Source organism: Temnothorax longispinosus, chromosome 8 (genome assembly GCF_030848805.1).
Source record: "Temnothorax longispinosus isolate EJ_2023e chromosome 8, Tlon_JGU_v1, whole genome shotgun sequence".
In the NCBI taxonomy this organism is placed as follows: Eukaryota; Metazoa; Arthropoda; class Insecta; order Hymenoptera; family Formicidae; genus Temnothorax; species Temnothorax longispinosus.
In genome coordinates, this window is record NC_092365.1 from 10,531,884 (window position 1) to 10,548,988 (window position 17,105).

At 34.1% G+C, this 17,105-nt stretch overlaps 1 protein-coding gene and 1 long non-coding RNA gene across 8 annotated transcripts in view; both read left to right on the plus strand.

The window, feature by feature from the left end:
• Window positions 1-881: 881 nt before the first annotated feature.
• On the plus strand, window positions 882-2,526 carry LOC139817910 (uncharacterized). Its single transcript, XR_011733334.1, has 2 exons — window positions 882-1,995; window positions 2,073-2,526. It is a non-coding gene; the product is annotated as an uncharacterized lncRNA (long non-coding RNA).
• Window positions 2,527-5,791: 3,265 nt separating this feature from the next.
• The window catches only part of Ocrl (Oculocerebrorenal syndrome of Lowe), a 53,413-nt gene continuing 42,099 nt past the window's right edge, over window positions 5,792-17,105 (plus strand). For 2 of the 7 annotated variants that reach the window (XM_071787064.1, XM_071787063.1), the window contains exons 1-8: window positions 5,792-5,911; window positions 6,000-6,114; window positions 6,407-6,587; window positions 13,378-13,512; window positions 13,599-13,711; window positions 13,802-13,944; window positions 14,068-14,241; window positions 14,320-14,482. In XM_071787064.1, coding sequence (XP_071643165.1) covers window positions 6,049-6,114; window positions 6,407-6,587; window positions 13,378-13,512; window positions 13,599-13,711; window positions 13,802-13,944; window positions 14,068-14,241; window positions 14,320-14,482 — 975 coding nt within the window. In that variant the 5' untranslated portion in view covers window positions 5,792-5,911; window positions 6,000-6,048. Of the gene's footprint in view, window positions 5,912-5,999; window positions 6,115-6,406; window positions 6,588-11,438; window positions 11,610-12,420; window positions 13,083-13,377; window positions 13,513-13,598; window positions 13,712-13,801; window positions 13,945-14,067; window positions 14,242-14,319; window positions 14,483-17,105 lie in introns of those variants that run through there. The other 5 variants (XM_071787061.1, XM_071787062.1, XM_071787057.1 and 2 more) reach the window with 5 other exon arrangements.

Here is a 17,105-nt window from a genome sequence, read left to right on the forward strand (position 1 = left end):
TGAAACAAAAATGGAGCAATTTGTCTGTGCACTGAGAATGTACAAATTCTAATGATTGATATCCCGCAAAATGCATAAAGCAAATTAAAGAAAAATACAATTTTAAAAATGGCGCTCTCGATTTCTGTTGCGCAGTCGCTAAATACTTTTGCGCATGCGCACAATTGCTTGATAACCTCAAAACTGCATAAAGCAATTATTTACGTTTTTCTTAATAAATACTGTAGATAATTAGTTTTTAAAGGTGGAGCAAATTGAAACAAGAATGGAGCAAATTGTCTGTGCCTTGAGAATGTACAAATTCCAATGATTGATATCCTGCAAAATACATAAAACGATAATTTTTATTTTTTTCTTAAGAAATACTGTAGATAATTAGTTTTTAAAGGTGGAGCAAATTGAAACAAGAATGGAGCAATTTGTCTGTGCCTTGAGAATGTACAAATTCTAATGATTGATATCTCGCAAACTGTATAAAGCAAATTAAAGAAAAATGAATAATTTACAAAATGGCGCGCTCGATTTCTGTTGCGCAGGCGCTAAGTACTGCGCATGCGCACAATTTCTTGATAACCTCCAAACTGCATAAAGCAATTATTTACGTTTTTCTTAATAAATACTGTAGATAATTAGGTTGTAAAGGTGGAGCAAATTCAAACGAAAAGGGAGCAATTTTTCTGTACCTTGCGAATCTACAAATTCTAATGATTTTCGCTTATATTAACGTTTACATTGTTACTAACTTTATCATTTATTTATAAAAAAGTAAAATAGAGCAAATTATGAAACATGCATATTATGAAGGAGCAAATTAAGCAGATTTTTTTCATGTATCGTAAGTTTTATTACTGTAGAGGTCGCTGGCTGGGAGCTTGTGGGTCGTGAGGCGTGTCTTTTTCCAATTGCATTGACGCAAGTATGAGCCGTGAGGCGTGTCTATTTTCAATTGCACTGACGCAAGTATGAGCCGTGAGGCGTGTCTTTTTTCAATTGCACTGACGCGAGTATGTGTAGTTGTGTGTGTATGTCCGCGGTGTCGGGAACTCGGGTTAATGCCGTGGGTTTGTTAGGCCCAAGCATGGTGTTGTCTTCTAACCTCATGGGCCCAAGGAACTGCGCGGATCACTTCCCCCTGCGGCCGACGGACTATTCTCGAATGCCCGGATCGCCGGACCGAACGCGCGGTCTCGCATTTCCCCACCTCTTCCCTCATCACGTGATGCACGCGTGACGCGGGAATCGGTGCGCAGTGTTACCATCTCTTACGCTTTCAATGTAGTGACAAAACTAGAGTTCCTCTAGTAAGAGTTAGAGTCCTAGATAATAGAGAAGCGACATTGAAGGGAATGGTCTGATTGGCTAACTAAATCACGTGATCCAGAGCCATTTTGTTTCTCCCTTATGGTTAAATAAGTGAGGTTAATGCACGTTAGAGGCCTGCTGCACGTGAGACAACGCGAGACATTACTGTTACGGTTCTGTAAAAGGCCGTGATTCTTCGGATCCTACCGTGATATAGGACATCCTCAAGACAAATTTGTGGCCACCAGAGACAGGAGACAGGTACACGGAAGAGAAGGAAGCCAAAATCATAGAAAACACGTCGTCGTCGCAGCCTGATAACGTGGCCGCGAGTTACAAGGAGACCAAGAGCAAGACGTCCGGCAGGAAGAAAGACGTAAAGATCAAGGTGGGCGAGCAAATGTCAGATACTGAGCTGGTGGATCCTTTGCCGGAGAAGTTACGCTCGACAGTGAACGCCAGACTGAAGAACGATCTAATCGTGTGCGCGGTGATCGGCACCCTGTCTTTTGGAATTCATCGTACGACGGTGTTCACCGCTCTGCAACCGGAGCTCAATCCGGTACTGTGGAGTAAACTCTTATGTTTCATCGTTTTCCTAGAAATGAAGGACAGAAAGCTAGATGGATTAACAGTATCAGGAATATTAATGGATCTACTTGGGAGCCTAAGGATCCATTGTTTGTGTGCTCTGTAAGCTGCAGTGTAGCAAATATATATATATACATATATAGCGAAGTCATTTACTGATAGCATACATATTTTTTCAGGAGCATTTTGACAGGTTTTCTTGGGAGCGTGTTAGAGAAGATGGTAAGAGGAAACTGAAAATCGGAGCAATTCCTTCAGTTTTTAACGATAGTCTCCCATCGAAGCCATTTAATGAACATACATATTCAATGCCATTACCTGTTAGCGCAAACTTAAAGGGTCAAATATCAGGGAAAGTTAAAATATTACTCTGCAAGAAAGCAAATCCAAAACCTTTGGTTGCAACAATCGTAATATTGCCAGCTGCCGAGGAAAATTTTGAAATCTGAAGAGCACAATTATTCGAATTGTAATTGAGAGTTAAACCAAGTACAAATATAAAATAAATCATATTTTATTTAATTTAAAATGAATTTTCTCTTATAGATGTCAAATAAATCGAATATTATTGTCTCGTAGATATATGTATCTATAAAAAACGTAGTAAAGTTATATATAAATTTTTTTACACTATTCCTCAAAGAACTATTAATAATTTACAATAAAATACACAGTACGTTTTCATTTACTTTATTATATGTATCTGCAAGTATAATCTTATGAATTAATATATCTTTCGTTTTTCTTGATTGTACATGTTACATTGATTAAGGCAACAAGAAGCTATATTCATATGCAATCAGGTGTGTTGTGTATTAATATAATGTTTTACAAGCATTCTGACTCTCTAACAACTTTCCTTGTATATTGTCGACATGTTTCAAAGTAAATAACTTTTATATCTATATACATAGAAGATAAAATTGCGTAACTAAAATTAAAAATAACGCTCTTTTTGATATATGATACAACTTTTCAAAAGATAAAAAGATATAAATACATGTTTTTACAATTTCAGCCCGATTAATTTGTATAAATAATTCGTTTTCGTTATTATTGAATTTGCTACGCTTACAAAATTTTCAGTAATTAATAATCAAATAGACTGAAAATAACAGAGATGTAATTTTTCTATATATGTTCATTTAGTTGCAACTTTCCCCATAGCCATTTTCATTCCTATAAAAATAAATCTTATATTTTGTAAAATTATGGATACAAAAGAATTTCTAAAATAGCATAATATAATTATACATATATTTACGATTATTAAAATCATACATAGGTTTATTGTGTTGTGTAAATAATGTTCAGAATACTTTAGAAGAGATATGGGATATAGGTTTCATTACGCTGTAATATATTTACGACAAGCACACCGTTTCTAAAATGGACAGTTTCTTATACGTACTTTCCTATTCCATATGGAGAAACAAAATGGCGGCTTTATCGATATATCGCACCTATCGATTTCAATGTCGCTTCTCTATTATCTAGGACTCTAGTAAGAGTTAAGACACCCCGGTCTGACTCCTGATTGGTTCCGTCATTAATGGGGAAGACGTTAGTGGGAGTGAGACAAAGCTATAAGTGGGAGTGAGACAAAGACCCATGAAAAGTACGAGTGGAGAGGCTGTCTCAGGCTGTCTCTCTCGATCGTTCGCATAATTCCCTCTTAATGGCGGACGGTGTCCTAAGGGCCTAAGCAGAATGGCTGTCTTGGCAGTGTTTTATGCCTTAAGTCTTTGTCTTATGTAACGCACAATACTGTACGGGCCTAAACAGAATGGCTGTCTTATAACCTTAGGCAGTGTTTTATGACTTAAGTCTTTGTCTTATGTAACGCACAATACTGTGTTAATGTTTCCTGTCTTGTGTAGTATACGTCGCGTATACTACACAAGACAGGAAACATTAACACAGTATTGTGTGTTAAGGCCTTCACACATAAAATGTCGTAAGGACGTAAAACGTAGGCGTAAGAAAATCGATCAATCCCAATCAAGTATTTCCCCCTACTGTGGTTACGGACAGCACAATATTTGATTGGGATTGGTCGATTTTCTTACGCTTACGTTTTACGTTCTTACGCGATTTTATGTGTGAAGGCCTTTACATAAGACAAAAACTTAAGGCATAAAACACTGCCTTAAGGTTATAAGACAGCCATTCTGTTTAGGCCCTTACTAGAGGAACTCTAGACAAAACTAGAGTAGACAAAACAGGCATGATCCGCCCTCTTGTGTGTGTTCATGGAACCTTTAGTAATTGACTTTAGATACTAAACTCTCTATCTTTCTCTGTATATATTATCTATTTACGTGTGCATTTCAAACACCCATCCTCAAAAAATTAATAAAATTTTTGAACCGGTTTTAACTAAATCGATACGGTAGATTAATGTAAAAGCATATACAATTCTTTAAGATTCAGTCAATTATTTCCCGAAAAATTGGAAAAATGTCTGATACCGGTTTCCAAAAAGATCGGTAACGAAAAATTACACTCCCCGGGAAATTCTACTCTTGTTTTATTTACAATTCTTTAAGATTTGGTCAATTATTTCCCGAAAAAGTGAAAAAATTTCTAATACCGGTTTCCAAAAAAATCGGTAACAAAAAATTATACACTTTATGGCACTTCCCGGGAAATTCTACTCCTGTTTTATATACAATTCTTTAAGATTTGGTCAATTATTTCCCGAAAAATTGAAAAAATTTCAGATACCGGTTCCAAAAAAGATCTAGAAACTCGAGAACTTCTCTATTTTGTAGCCAATCAGTACGATCTGCTGCTGCTTTTCACTGCCCATGAAACACATTTAGGCTGCGGTCACATGGCATGTATTTTCCGCGTAAAGGCTGATTTATAGAGGCCGTAATCGTGGATTTAAGCCGTAATCTTTAAGAAATTGACCAATCACAGTCGATTTTTCTTCTCACATTCGACTGTGATTGGTCAATTTCTTAAATATTGCGGCTTAAATCAACGGTTACGGCCTCTATAAATCAGCCTTAACGCGTAACCGCGTAAAGGCCTTTACACATAAAATGCCGTAAGAACGTAAAACGTAAGCGTAAGAAAATCGATCAATCCCAATCAAGTATTTTCCCCTACTGGAGTTACGGACAGCGCAATACTTTATTGGGATTGGTCGATTTTCTTACGCTTACGTTTTACGTTCTTACGCGATTTTATGTGTGAAGGCCTTAACCAGACAAACTTGCATATTGCATAAACATAAGCATAAGAGATTTGATTGGTCCATATGCATGTGCATAAGGAAATAGACCAATCCGTTTCTTTATGCATATGGTTATGCACCTATGCAAGTTTGTCTGGATTGACCTTCAAAGTGTGGATAGCTTTAAGGCTGAGTTTCCACTGAGCGCGTCACGCGTCGCGTCGTCCGAGTTGAACCAATCAAAACATCCCATTTCGATCCCGTCACAAGAATGTAATGAAATGGGATGTTTTGATTGGTTAACTTGTGACGACGCGACGCGTGACGCGCTCAGTGGAAACTCAGCCTAAGCGGGGAGCACACACTTCTGCACAACGCATAATGCGTAAGCATAAGAAAATTGATTGGTCTATTTCCTTATGCACATGTGTATGGACCAATCAATTTTCTTATGCTTACGCATTATGCGTTGTGCAGAAGTGTGTGCTCCCCGCTTTACACCAAACATTGGTCGCGTTCAGCAGATACAACTGTTGAGTTCGTCTTATCAACACTCTACGTTGATTGGTTGGTTCTAAAAGTAAGAACCAATCATGTTCGACTGCTACTGAGCGGCTTGGTCTGCTGAACGCGCTCATTCCTAATTTTGTGTGCGATGGCCTTAATTTCATGCGCTCGACGCTCCCATGTAAAAGCACCTTTAGAGTTACCCAGGTTGAATTTCTGAACGCATCCCTGTGATATCCCATGTGTGTGCATATCGACCGTGAAATATAATATATATATATATATATATACACAGTTCTTATTTGCTCGCTTTACAAAGTTCCAGAAGTGAGTTGTCAAAAGTGACTGTTTATTTTCATTATTATACATTATAACATACAAAATAAAGCAGATATACATAAATTGTATATTTCAGATAATTATATAAGTTTTAATTGATTACTTATATACGGTGAACAAGTGAGATGTCGACATCCGAGCCATTAGCGATAGTGCAATCAAAATTTGTGTCGGGCGAGACCGTTGTAACTGTATCCTTTTCTGAACTTAATGAATAGCAGATATATACTGAGAGCTTTTCAGCAAGCGACACAAGTCGATACAAGTGTCGTTCTGTCTTTGTTACTCATTGCCAAAAAAATAAAGATAGAAAGACGTTTTTGTCGACTTGTGTCGCTTGATGGAAACCTCTCACTGTCATTGATCGATAGCAATTTACTATTGTTTAAAAATACTATGTTGAATTATAAATCATTTTATTATCACATTTTGATATTACTGAATAACATACATTTTGCAATGCCTTAACTATATTAATCTAAGGCTACAGAAGCGTCATTAATACAAGGCTGGATACAATCTTCAAGATATATAGCTCTTATTTACAAAAGTACAACCCATGCTTTAGCAATCTTTCTAACTTCAAGAACACCACCACAGGTGTATAGCGATCTTACTCTGGAAGGAATATTGCCTATTGATCAGGATTTCAAATGTGGTATAGGTATCTTTCAAGCTTTTCTATATGTTGTATATTAATTCTATATAGGATATTAGGTAATAAGTGGCCCACTCTTTGTAGGCAGGTCAAAAAGTTCTTTCCCATTTTGTACATTTCTCATTAATTATTTTGAAACTTACAAAACAAAGACTTTTTGCTTCAGTTTAATTTACTCTACCTGTCCACGAGAAGTGGTTAGCTTATTACCTGATACTTTGTTATTGATATAATTATGAACATTAATTGAAAAACTATACGTGGTCTGTTAAAAATTTTTTCTGAGCGTTTATAACAGTGTTTTAATACAATAGGCGATTTTTGGCGTGACTGGTATAAGCAACCAAAGGGTACCAAATTGCACCAGAACCAATAGCAACCACCGATAGCAACTTTGGTATATGTATCAAACCATACCAAATGATCGCCAAAAATTGTCTAATGTTATACCAATGTGCAGTAAGCACATTGCAATGTGCAGTAAGCAGTGCTACCAGCAGCGATCTTAGCAAGTAACTTCCTGTTTATCATGTCTTTCTATTGTGATTAGTTATCGTGCTGTATCGCTTTGTTTATGAGAGCATTGTAAGTGTTCTGCGATTTTCAAGATGAATGACAATACGTTTCACAACCAAGATATTAACATCAAACAAGCAGTGAATCATTAGTAGTATTATTTTGAAGTGCTGAAACATCTGCGAGAAAATTGTCAGGGAAGCACAGTTGTCTCCGTTTTGGCACAAAACTCACAAATAGGCATTGATGCGTGTGTGGACACGTTGTCGTGATAGAGGAACCAGGATTTGTTTCTCCACAGTTCCAGCCTTTTTCTCCTGACATTTTCTCGCAGATATTTCAGCACTTCAAGATAATATTACCGATTCATTGTTTGATGTTAAGGTGATGCTGGAGTCGTCTGTTTTATCGATAAAATTACCATTTTCTTTCTACTCATGTAGTGTCGTATTAATTTGACAGAGTTAAAAATGCTTCTCCATAATAGCAGTACATACGTCACTGATTCAGGGAAACTCCGATTTTATATAGAAAACGAGAAAAAATTACGGAATTACAGATTTCCTTACCTACTTTTATCCTAATATGGCGTCTCGAGTTATAGCGATCGCTGTCAACTCATCACAAGATGTGCTTCATGTAAAAGATATACCATTGATACGAACGTGAAAATGAGTTTCCCTGAATTGCACAACAAGAAAAACATCGATGAATTCTCCAAATCGAGATTAAAAATCTAATATAAGAGTACATCAGTTGTATGACGATTCATGCGTATGTGTCACATGCTATCCCCAATTAAGTTAAGGGGATCCTGCAGTGACTGGCGAACTTCCTCGATGTCGATAATGTCAACCTTTCTAATTTTGTTTTCCCTATATCTGTCTTTGTCTAACGAAATGACATCTGTCCTTTTTTCGATTGCTCGCCATCTTACGCAAGATCCGGCAATACTGTTGCTGCTCTTCTTATCATCCTGCATCCGTATTTACATTACTAAAATAATTATTAGATGGATCTTTTTTTGTACGCATTGAATCTTACTTCTACTTACACGATATTATTCCTACATGTTTTCCCAAGGGCAGATGATAAAAATTATGTATGTATAAACTGTAGAATTTTTGTTTTAAGCAAATATTGTCGTCAGGTGACAGCTGCGTATGTGCCCAAATAAGTAATATTTTTAATTTTTTGGTGCTTTTGATATAAAATCGCGTTTTCCATCCTAGATTTTTGTGCGGACTTTAATTCTAGACTAAAAACTTGCAATTCTGTAAAGCCAATTAAAAGATCCATTGATTAACGATAATGTCGGTAAATCATACGGCTGCAGGATCCCCTTTAAGGTCCGCACAAAAATCTAGGGTGGAAAACGCGATTTTATATCAAAAGCACCAAAAAATTAAAAATATTACTTATTTGGGCACATACGCAGCTGTCACCTGACGACAATATTTGCTTAAAACAAAAATTCTACAGTTTATACATACATAATTTTTATCATCTGCCCTTGGGAAAACATGTAGGAATAATATCGTGTAAGTAGAAGTAAGATTCAATGCGTACAAAAAAAGATCCATCTAATAATTATTTTAGTAATGTAAATACGGATGCAGGATGATAAGAAGAGCAGCAACAGTATTGCCGGATCTTGCGTAAGATGGCGAGCAATCGAAAAAAGGACAGATGTCATTTCGTTAGACAGAGACAGATATAGGGAAAACAAAATTAGAAAGGTTGACATTATCGACATCGAGGAAGTTCGCCAGTCACTGCAGGATAAGTTCCCTTAAGTTCCCCAATTTATAATATTTCATAAAAAAAAATTAATTTAATAATAAAAATAAGTAAAAATGCAATTAAAAAATAAAAAATTTTTGAATTACGGTAGAGTCTATCTTATTTAAAATAAATTATTTTCGAAAAAAAAATAGTTCCTTAAAAAATCGAAATTATTAAAATCTTATCTTCACCAATGGCTTAAAAATTTCGAAACTAAGTCTTGGATTTGAAATTTTTTTGAAAAAAATCAAAACAGTCGCATTGAGAAAAAAATATTTTTTATTTAAATCCTAAAAAAAAAACAGTTATATTAAAAATTTTATCAATATTTTCTTCGAAAAGTACAGTGAAAAACGAAAAAAAAGAATTACCTCATTTTTTACAATATCTTTTTTCTTAAAGTTACAGGCATTTGAAATTTTAAACCGCATATTTTTGAAAAAACCCATACCTTTAGTATGGGTAAAGATAAAAATCTAAAAAAAATCATGGAAGCTACTTTTATTTAGTACAAAAACAAAGAAATTTCTGCCAAATCAAAAATGGTCGAGGAAAATCCTCGGTGATTTGGCATGGAATGCTCCATATTTATTTATATCTACACTTCTAAATAGATAACTATTTTGAATTGGATTTAAGTTTATTTTCTACTTCAAAGATTTCAATTTACATCAGAAATGTGCTCTTTTAATAAACATACTTTTTTTAATATACAGGGTATCACCAAATTCGCGCCCACTATTTACACAATGATATTCCTTACAAAAAATTGAGTTGAAAAGTCCTGAGCCATTTTTTTCTATAATGCTTAGTAAAATAGTAATTATTGAGTAAAGTCAATCCACTCAGTGCCGTACAGTAGGCAGAGTTGTGGAAAACGCGGCCAAAATTCTATAACTTCAGTAAAAATAAAAAAAATTGTTACATCAACATTTAAATAAAAGATCTTAATGTTATTTTTTCTTATTTTATAACTTTCCTTTAATAGTTTTGCTGTAATTATTATATTAAGGGCTTTTTCGGATGTTAAACGAGTAATTACTGTTTGTGTATTTTTAACTACATTAGTACTTTTTGTTATAATGCTAACGGCTTTATTATTTCCGCTTTTCTAAGATTTGAAGTAGTAGCACTGTATAATTAATTAACATTATATTGCTTTATCATTTCAGCCGCTTTTCTCCTTTTTAATCTTGCACTAGCATTGTCGAAAGCAACTAATGGACGGCCAGGAGGGTCTTTCGTAATAAATTTCTCTGTAACAACTACAAAATAGGAATTATTATATAATAATGTTATACTCTCATTAGTTTTGATTGTCATATGACTTAGACGAGCATCTTGTGTTTCAAGAGATACGGTAATCGCGTCAAGAACAAGCGATTTTGAAAACATATATAGTGTCATCGCATTTTGAGGAAAAAATGGCAAAATAAACAATTTTAACTTTTGCTTTATTGGTCATTACACTGTCATGTTAATTATAAATAAATTATACACAATTACAGTTTGGAAAAGATACAAAAGGTAAAGTTACCCTCCGAACAAATAGTAATAGATAGCAAATTAATTATAAAAAGATTACATACATTTGATTAAAAGATAAAAGATTATATTTATATAATATGCTATTCGTTTTCTTATAGTACATTTTTTTTACTTGTTTGCATATTTTTATTAATGTATTATAATAGTACTATAACAATTTTTCTATCTTTAGTGATTTAGGTATGTAATGAAAGAGACCGCAATCACACTAAATGATCAAATAACTTCTTTATCCGCACTTAAATGAAAAATATACTTAAACTGGATACTATACAGACCATTTTTTTCCAAGAGACTTAGCTTACACTTGCTTACATTTTTATTAATAATAACGTTTATATGTATAATTCGGGCAAAGAAAGGCCTCTTTATAATTATAATACTTTACAAAAGTTATTACTATATGTTGGATTTGCTTGAAAAATAAAGGGAAAAAATAAAGATTTTAAAATGTACTATAATTATTTTATGGATTATATTAGCTGCAAACTTATAGAAATAGAATTTTAAAGTACAAATTCCTTACTTTTATTAACAACCGTATATTTTCTATAAACAAATAACTTAGATTAAATGTTATAGTGAAATAATATTTTTGAAGTGTCATATAATAAGACTTATTGTTAGTAATTAAAAATACGTATTTAAAAAGTCGTAAAAAATGAATTTTGGCTCCGTTTTTAACGATGCGCCGTCCTTTATCCGACCGTATGTCAGTGAGCCGCGCGCCTGGTAGTATGAGTGAGCGCATACTATAAGTACTAGGCGCGCGGTTCACTGATGTACGCTCGGCTAAAGGCCTGTGTCCACAATGCTAGAACTTGGATCAAGTTCTAGCATCGTGGACACCGGCCTTAAAAGACAGTGCTGGTTGGATTGACTTTATTCAATAATTACTATAATTACTACTGTATACAATTAACTTTATATAGGGTGTTACATGACATACAAATTAAAAGAGTACGTTTCTGATGTAAATTAAAATAGAAAAAATTCTTTTATATGTAGGGTAGACCGGGGCACGTTGTCACATCGGCTTTATTTAAAAAACAAATAACCAGAGGGCAGCACCCGTCATTCCCAAAACGTGTTAGTGTATGCCCATCTTTGGTGTGTTTACAGTGTTGAGATTGCTCCAGCCGTGTTGACGTAAAATCAACTTGAAAGTTTTTTGCGACCGTAAGTAAAATTTTATTGTCTAATATTCAACGTACTGGACATGAAGCTTATATTTTTTTAGAATAGACCTTTATATTATCTTAAAGTATGTACTTTTACCTACCGCGTGCAATACTTAACCTTATGAATATCTCAAACGTGTCGGCCATGAGGCTGTTTGAAGTAAAAAAATGCCTTCGGGGCACGTTGTCACTACAAAAATAATACGTTAATTCAAAAATTTTAATGTCATAGGTGCAATTGGGATATGGTGCGCTCCTACAAACGGAAAACTGCGAGAGTAGTCGAGTATCAATAAGTTGCGCATTCGAGTGGAATTCTTGTATTTAGATTAAGACGAAAATTTCGTGCTTTTTGTACTTTTTTGAAATAAATGTTTCTGTGAAGGATTTTACTTTTTTACATTGCAGAGCACTATAATATATTGATATTTACGTTGAATACAGTTTCGATAACATTTTGCATGCAATTACATTTGATGTGACAACGTGCCCCGTGACCGGGGGGTCACGGGGCACGTTGTCAAAAGCGACCTGTCGTTATTTATTGTTATGTAACAACTGTAGAGTAACAATCACACAAAATTCGATACTGTCCAATTGAAGCTGAGGGTTTACTCGAAATTTTGGCATATCAAAGTACTCTTAAATATTGAATGTAAAAAATACAAAAAATATTGAACAAAATGTGTGACAACGTGCCCCGGTCTACCCTACATATATGTATAATATATACATACATATGTACATATCTTTTTTTATGCTTTGTATGTGAGGGAAAAAATTAATCAAATTATTTACTTAAAACAAAGGAAGGAACGATGAAGAAATGAGAAAGAAAAATGTGATAATAAGGATCGAGAAGGAGAAATGGGAAGGGAAGGAATCAAATTGGGAAAAGGTAAAGGAACTATTCACAGAAGGTTTGAAGGTGAAGGTGAAGATAAGAGAGGTGAAAGTGATTGGCCAGAGAGGGGCCTGGTTGACGATATTAGTGAGGCTGGGGGAAGAGGAGGAGAAATGGCGTGTGCTGGAGGCAAGGAGGAGAGCGGGGAATAGAATAGGGATGAAGATAGATGAGGACAAGTCGGTGGAGAGGAGGGATAGGGAGAGAGAAGAGAAAGAAAGAAGACTAGAAAGGAAGAGTGAAGATTGCAGGAGCGCAGGAAGATCCGAGGAAGATGAGATCTTCAAAGGGATGGAGGAGAAGCTCCTCATGGACTCGGATGAGGAAAAGGAGGATAAGAGGAAAAGAGAGGGGGTTAAGTAGGGAGGAGCCGTGACAGGAAGGAGGGAAACAGAAGAACACAACGCGGAGGAAGCAGAGGAAGAAGAAGAGGGGCGAAGAGGGGTACGGGGAGGGACCGGGAAAATAAAGATTGTGAGGTCGCAAATGGCCAGGTAATACGGGGATGTGTTGTAAGAGGTTTGGGTACGTTCCTCACAAAACGCCTTGTAAGCCCTACGGGGAAAGGTAATAAACTAATCATACATACTTAAAACAATTTTGCAATAATTGTAGATTTAGGGCTTTGTGTTAAAGCTTTTAAAAATACTTACATTATTTAGTTTTTAAATTTGAAACAAGTTATTGTAGTTTGTGTTTCTTTTGATTTTTTGTCATAAAAATATAATTAAAGTAACTGAATCGTGTAACTAAAAATTTTGCCTGTTTTAATTTGATTTTTTTATTATTTAAATAAATATCTGTAATTAATTAAAAATTCCCTAATTAAAACTTCTTCCTTTCTTTGTTTTTTTAACTAAAGATACTAATGGTGAAGCACAGGATGGTCTTGATATATACATGAATATCACATCGAGAAAACTTCGTCTGATATTTGAAATGAAACTTGGAGAAGCAACCAGTTCCTTAGTATCAGAGATATTTCGAGCGATAGAAAGTATGTACATGCGCGTATGCATCTGATGTAATTTTTAGCAGAAGGCATTTATAGAAGATATTCAAATAAAATAATTGTGATTTTAGTGTATCAGACAGCTAAGAGCCCAGCGGCAGAATTTTCGTGGATCGAAAAGCTAACGAGAAGTACAAGAAATTTAACTACTGGTGGTAAAGATATGCAAGATGCTGTCGATTCTGTGAGTTAATGTATAATAATAATAACAAATGTTATAGAAATAAATAAGAGTGATGGAATCTGTTGTAGAGTAAAAGTTTATCTTTTACAGTTGCTCAATCTTGAGAATCATGATTTAGCAATACCAAGACAAAGCATCGCCTCTGGTAGATCTCCAGTAGCTGCAAGAGAATCGGTGGTACGATATCAGATGGCCTGTAAAGAAGATGATTATACGTATAGTAAAACATTTCGGTTCGTTATCCCACGTTATTACGACTTTGCATTCCAAATCTTTTTTTTTTTTAATTAAATTAAAAAAATGTGTTCGTGCATATCACGATTATTCATATGTAACATGATTACTTATAATTATAGTATACTTACTTGCACGTGGAACGTAAATGGACAACCCCCAAATGGCATTAAGTTAGATCAATGGTTGAGCGTAGACAAAATGCCACCAGATATATACGCTATTGGATTCCAAGAATTAGATTTAAGCAAAGAGGCGTTTCTATTTCACGAAACTCCCAGAGAAGAAGAATGGAGGTACGTCATTTGTGTTGAACCTGAAAAAGTAATGTGTTAGCACACAGCAATTGTTTAACTTAAAAAATTTATCCATAGGCAAATTATAGTCAATTCACTTCATCCTGGAGGAATTTATACGCAAGTTGCTCTTGTCAGATTAGTGGGCATAATGTTGTTGGTATATGCACTTGAGGCTCATGTGCCATTCATTGAGAATGTGTGTACTGACACAGTAGGAACGGGAATTATGGGGAAGTTGGTGAGTTTCTAATATTCACAATTTTATAAATTTAATTTAAAATCATACATGTCAAAGTACTTGTCAATTTACATCTTCAGTATATAGGGTATTCCAAAAGGTTACTGCCAAACTTAAGGAGCGTATAGAGGAGTTAAAATAGAATAACTTTCGATTAGGAACCTATATTCTTTGAAGTAATCCTGAGTCAGTACAGGCCTTTGAATGTATGGAACTCGGATGATATACCAATGAAATACTCGTTATTTGCTCTTTTACTAGCTATAGTTTGTTTTTATTAAGGTTTTGTTAAGGATTACATTAATTTATAAACAGAATTTACAAAAGATGTTCAAATTAGCGACCTCTACATTTAATGTAAGCATTGCATCTTCTAACAGAACTCTGGCGCATTCTCAATATCCCAGGTATCTTACGATACCCTTAATAAAACAAAACCTTAATTGGTATATTATCCGAGTTCCATACATTCAAAGGCCTGTACTGACTCAGGATTACTTCGGAGAACATATAGGCTCTCTTAATTGAAAGTTGTTTCATTTTGACCTTTCTATACGCTACTTAAGTTTGGCAGTAATCTTTTGAAACACCCTGTATAATGTACGCAATGTATTTGAGATAACAATGCTAAATTAAACTCGTTGAATTTAATCGTTTCTGATGAGTATTTGATTTGAAAAATTTATGAATTGTCATAAAGTTAGCGATGGAATTAAGTATCTTACAAAGTAGGTTTATATCTGTTGGCATAGTTTTGAACTCTGGATGCATTCCGTTTCATGCATAATCCACACAATGCATTATTTATCCTTGTTTAAGATTCGTAACAACAAGGTTAATAATAAGGTGAACAACAAGGATAAATGATATATTATTGGCGATTCGTGTGCGAAAGTCTCTTATGACTCTTATGACTGCGATTCATTGTAGACCCAGCCTAAGACCGTCTTAAGTACGATCTTAAAATGTTATGAATCACAGAGCCATATTATCGTAAGGGCCCCCGCATAATCAAAAATATAAGGAACGAGGAATTTTAGATATTAAAGCTCGGGCACATAGAAAAACTTAAGCAGTGAGTCTACAATTGGCTGTTGTAAGTCGTGAGTCGTAAGAATTGACCAATCACAGTCTATTATTCTTCGACCGCAAGAAGAATAACAGACTGTGATTGGTCAATTCTTACGACTCACGACTTACGACACCCATTGTAGACCGGCCTTTTATCAGCCAAACAGTCAAGAACTTAAGACATAACGTAAGCGATAGCGAATCCAAATTGTTGATTTCCTTACAGCTTACGTCTTACTGCTTAAGGATGTATTGGCCGTACAATCTCTGCTAAAAGTTAGCGTTTCAATAAAAAATTACTAAAATGAAGACTTTGCATGTATGTCAAACAACTCAATATTTTTTATATGTTAGAGAGGATTACCGTTAACAGTTTGAGTATAGTTTTTTGTTATTTAAATAATTAGTATTGTTTAAACAATTAAAAAATAAGAAAATTTTAGTAAAAAGTTTTTCAACTTAAAATACAATATCAATGATGTATGTTGTACATATAAAAAAAAGTTTTAGAAATATCTGATTTTTTAAAGGATCTGGCCAGTTTTCCTATGGCGGGATGCCCCCAGCGATATCAGGCTGATTTTCACACATAAAGTAACCTCATGACCCAACACTAAATTACCGTTCATATCAGCTTCTAGAACAACGTGGTTCCGGAATTATGACGTTAAATTAAAAAATCAAAATTTTTTTTTCTCTGGAACGGGAAAAGCTAGGACTTTGAAAAAAATAAGGCTAGTAGGATATCTTAGGAAGGTTCAAACAAGTATGGTTTAATTTGATTCCGACATCTATAGGGTGTCCACAAAAAAATAATTTTTAAAACGATATTTTTTTAACATCTGGTAGAGATGCCGCTATCATATTTTATATGCAACATCACTACTTACTCATGTATAATATAATATATTTTACTCGAGATGATCGTAACGGTACAACATGGTTAAAAACACAAAAAATCAAAACCCACCCTTCTTTTACACTTGAGTTACAATGAGTTAGGTCCTTTGATTTTTCTTTTTGATTTAATTTTACTATTTTTTTTATTTAATTTAGATTTTACGGTACTTTGATAATTGTAAATGGCACTCACTTTCTTAAAAAAAAAAAAGGATATTTTTGGTTTTCTTTTATGTTTTTAACCATGTACTAAGTAAGTAAAGTTTAAAGTTTAGAGTTTAAAGTAAAGTATTTTTTTCATTTATAGAAATTGTTTTATTAATATACTATATTTTGTTTAGCAGCGCCAAGTTTTTTAAATTAAAACTTTTGAAACTTTTATGAAACAATTATTTATTCTTACTTCTTACTTCTTTTAAATAAATGTTTAATTTTGTACTAATTTTTATATATCACTTAGGTTGAGTAAGGTAACACAATTTTATGATATTATTCTTTTAAGGAGAATTAAATAAGCTACTATCACTTGAATTAGAATAAGAAGATCCTTGAATGGGAATACAAAGATACGTACCACTTGGGTTTAATTTTTTAAAAGCACAAAAGTTATTTTTGAGGTAATACATAGATGTAATTGGCGCAATTTAAAGAT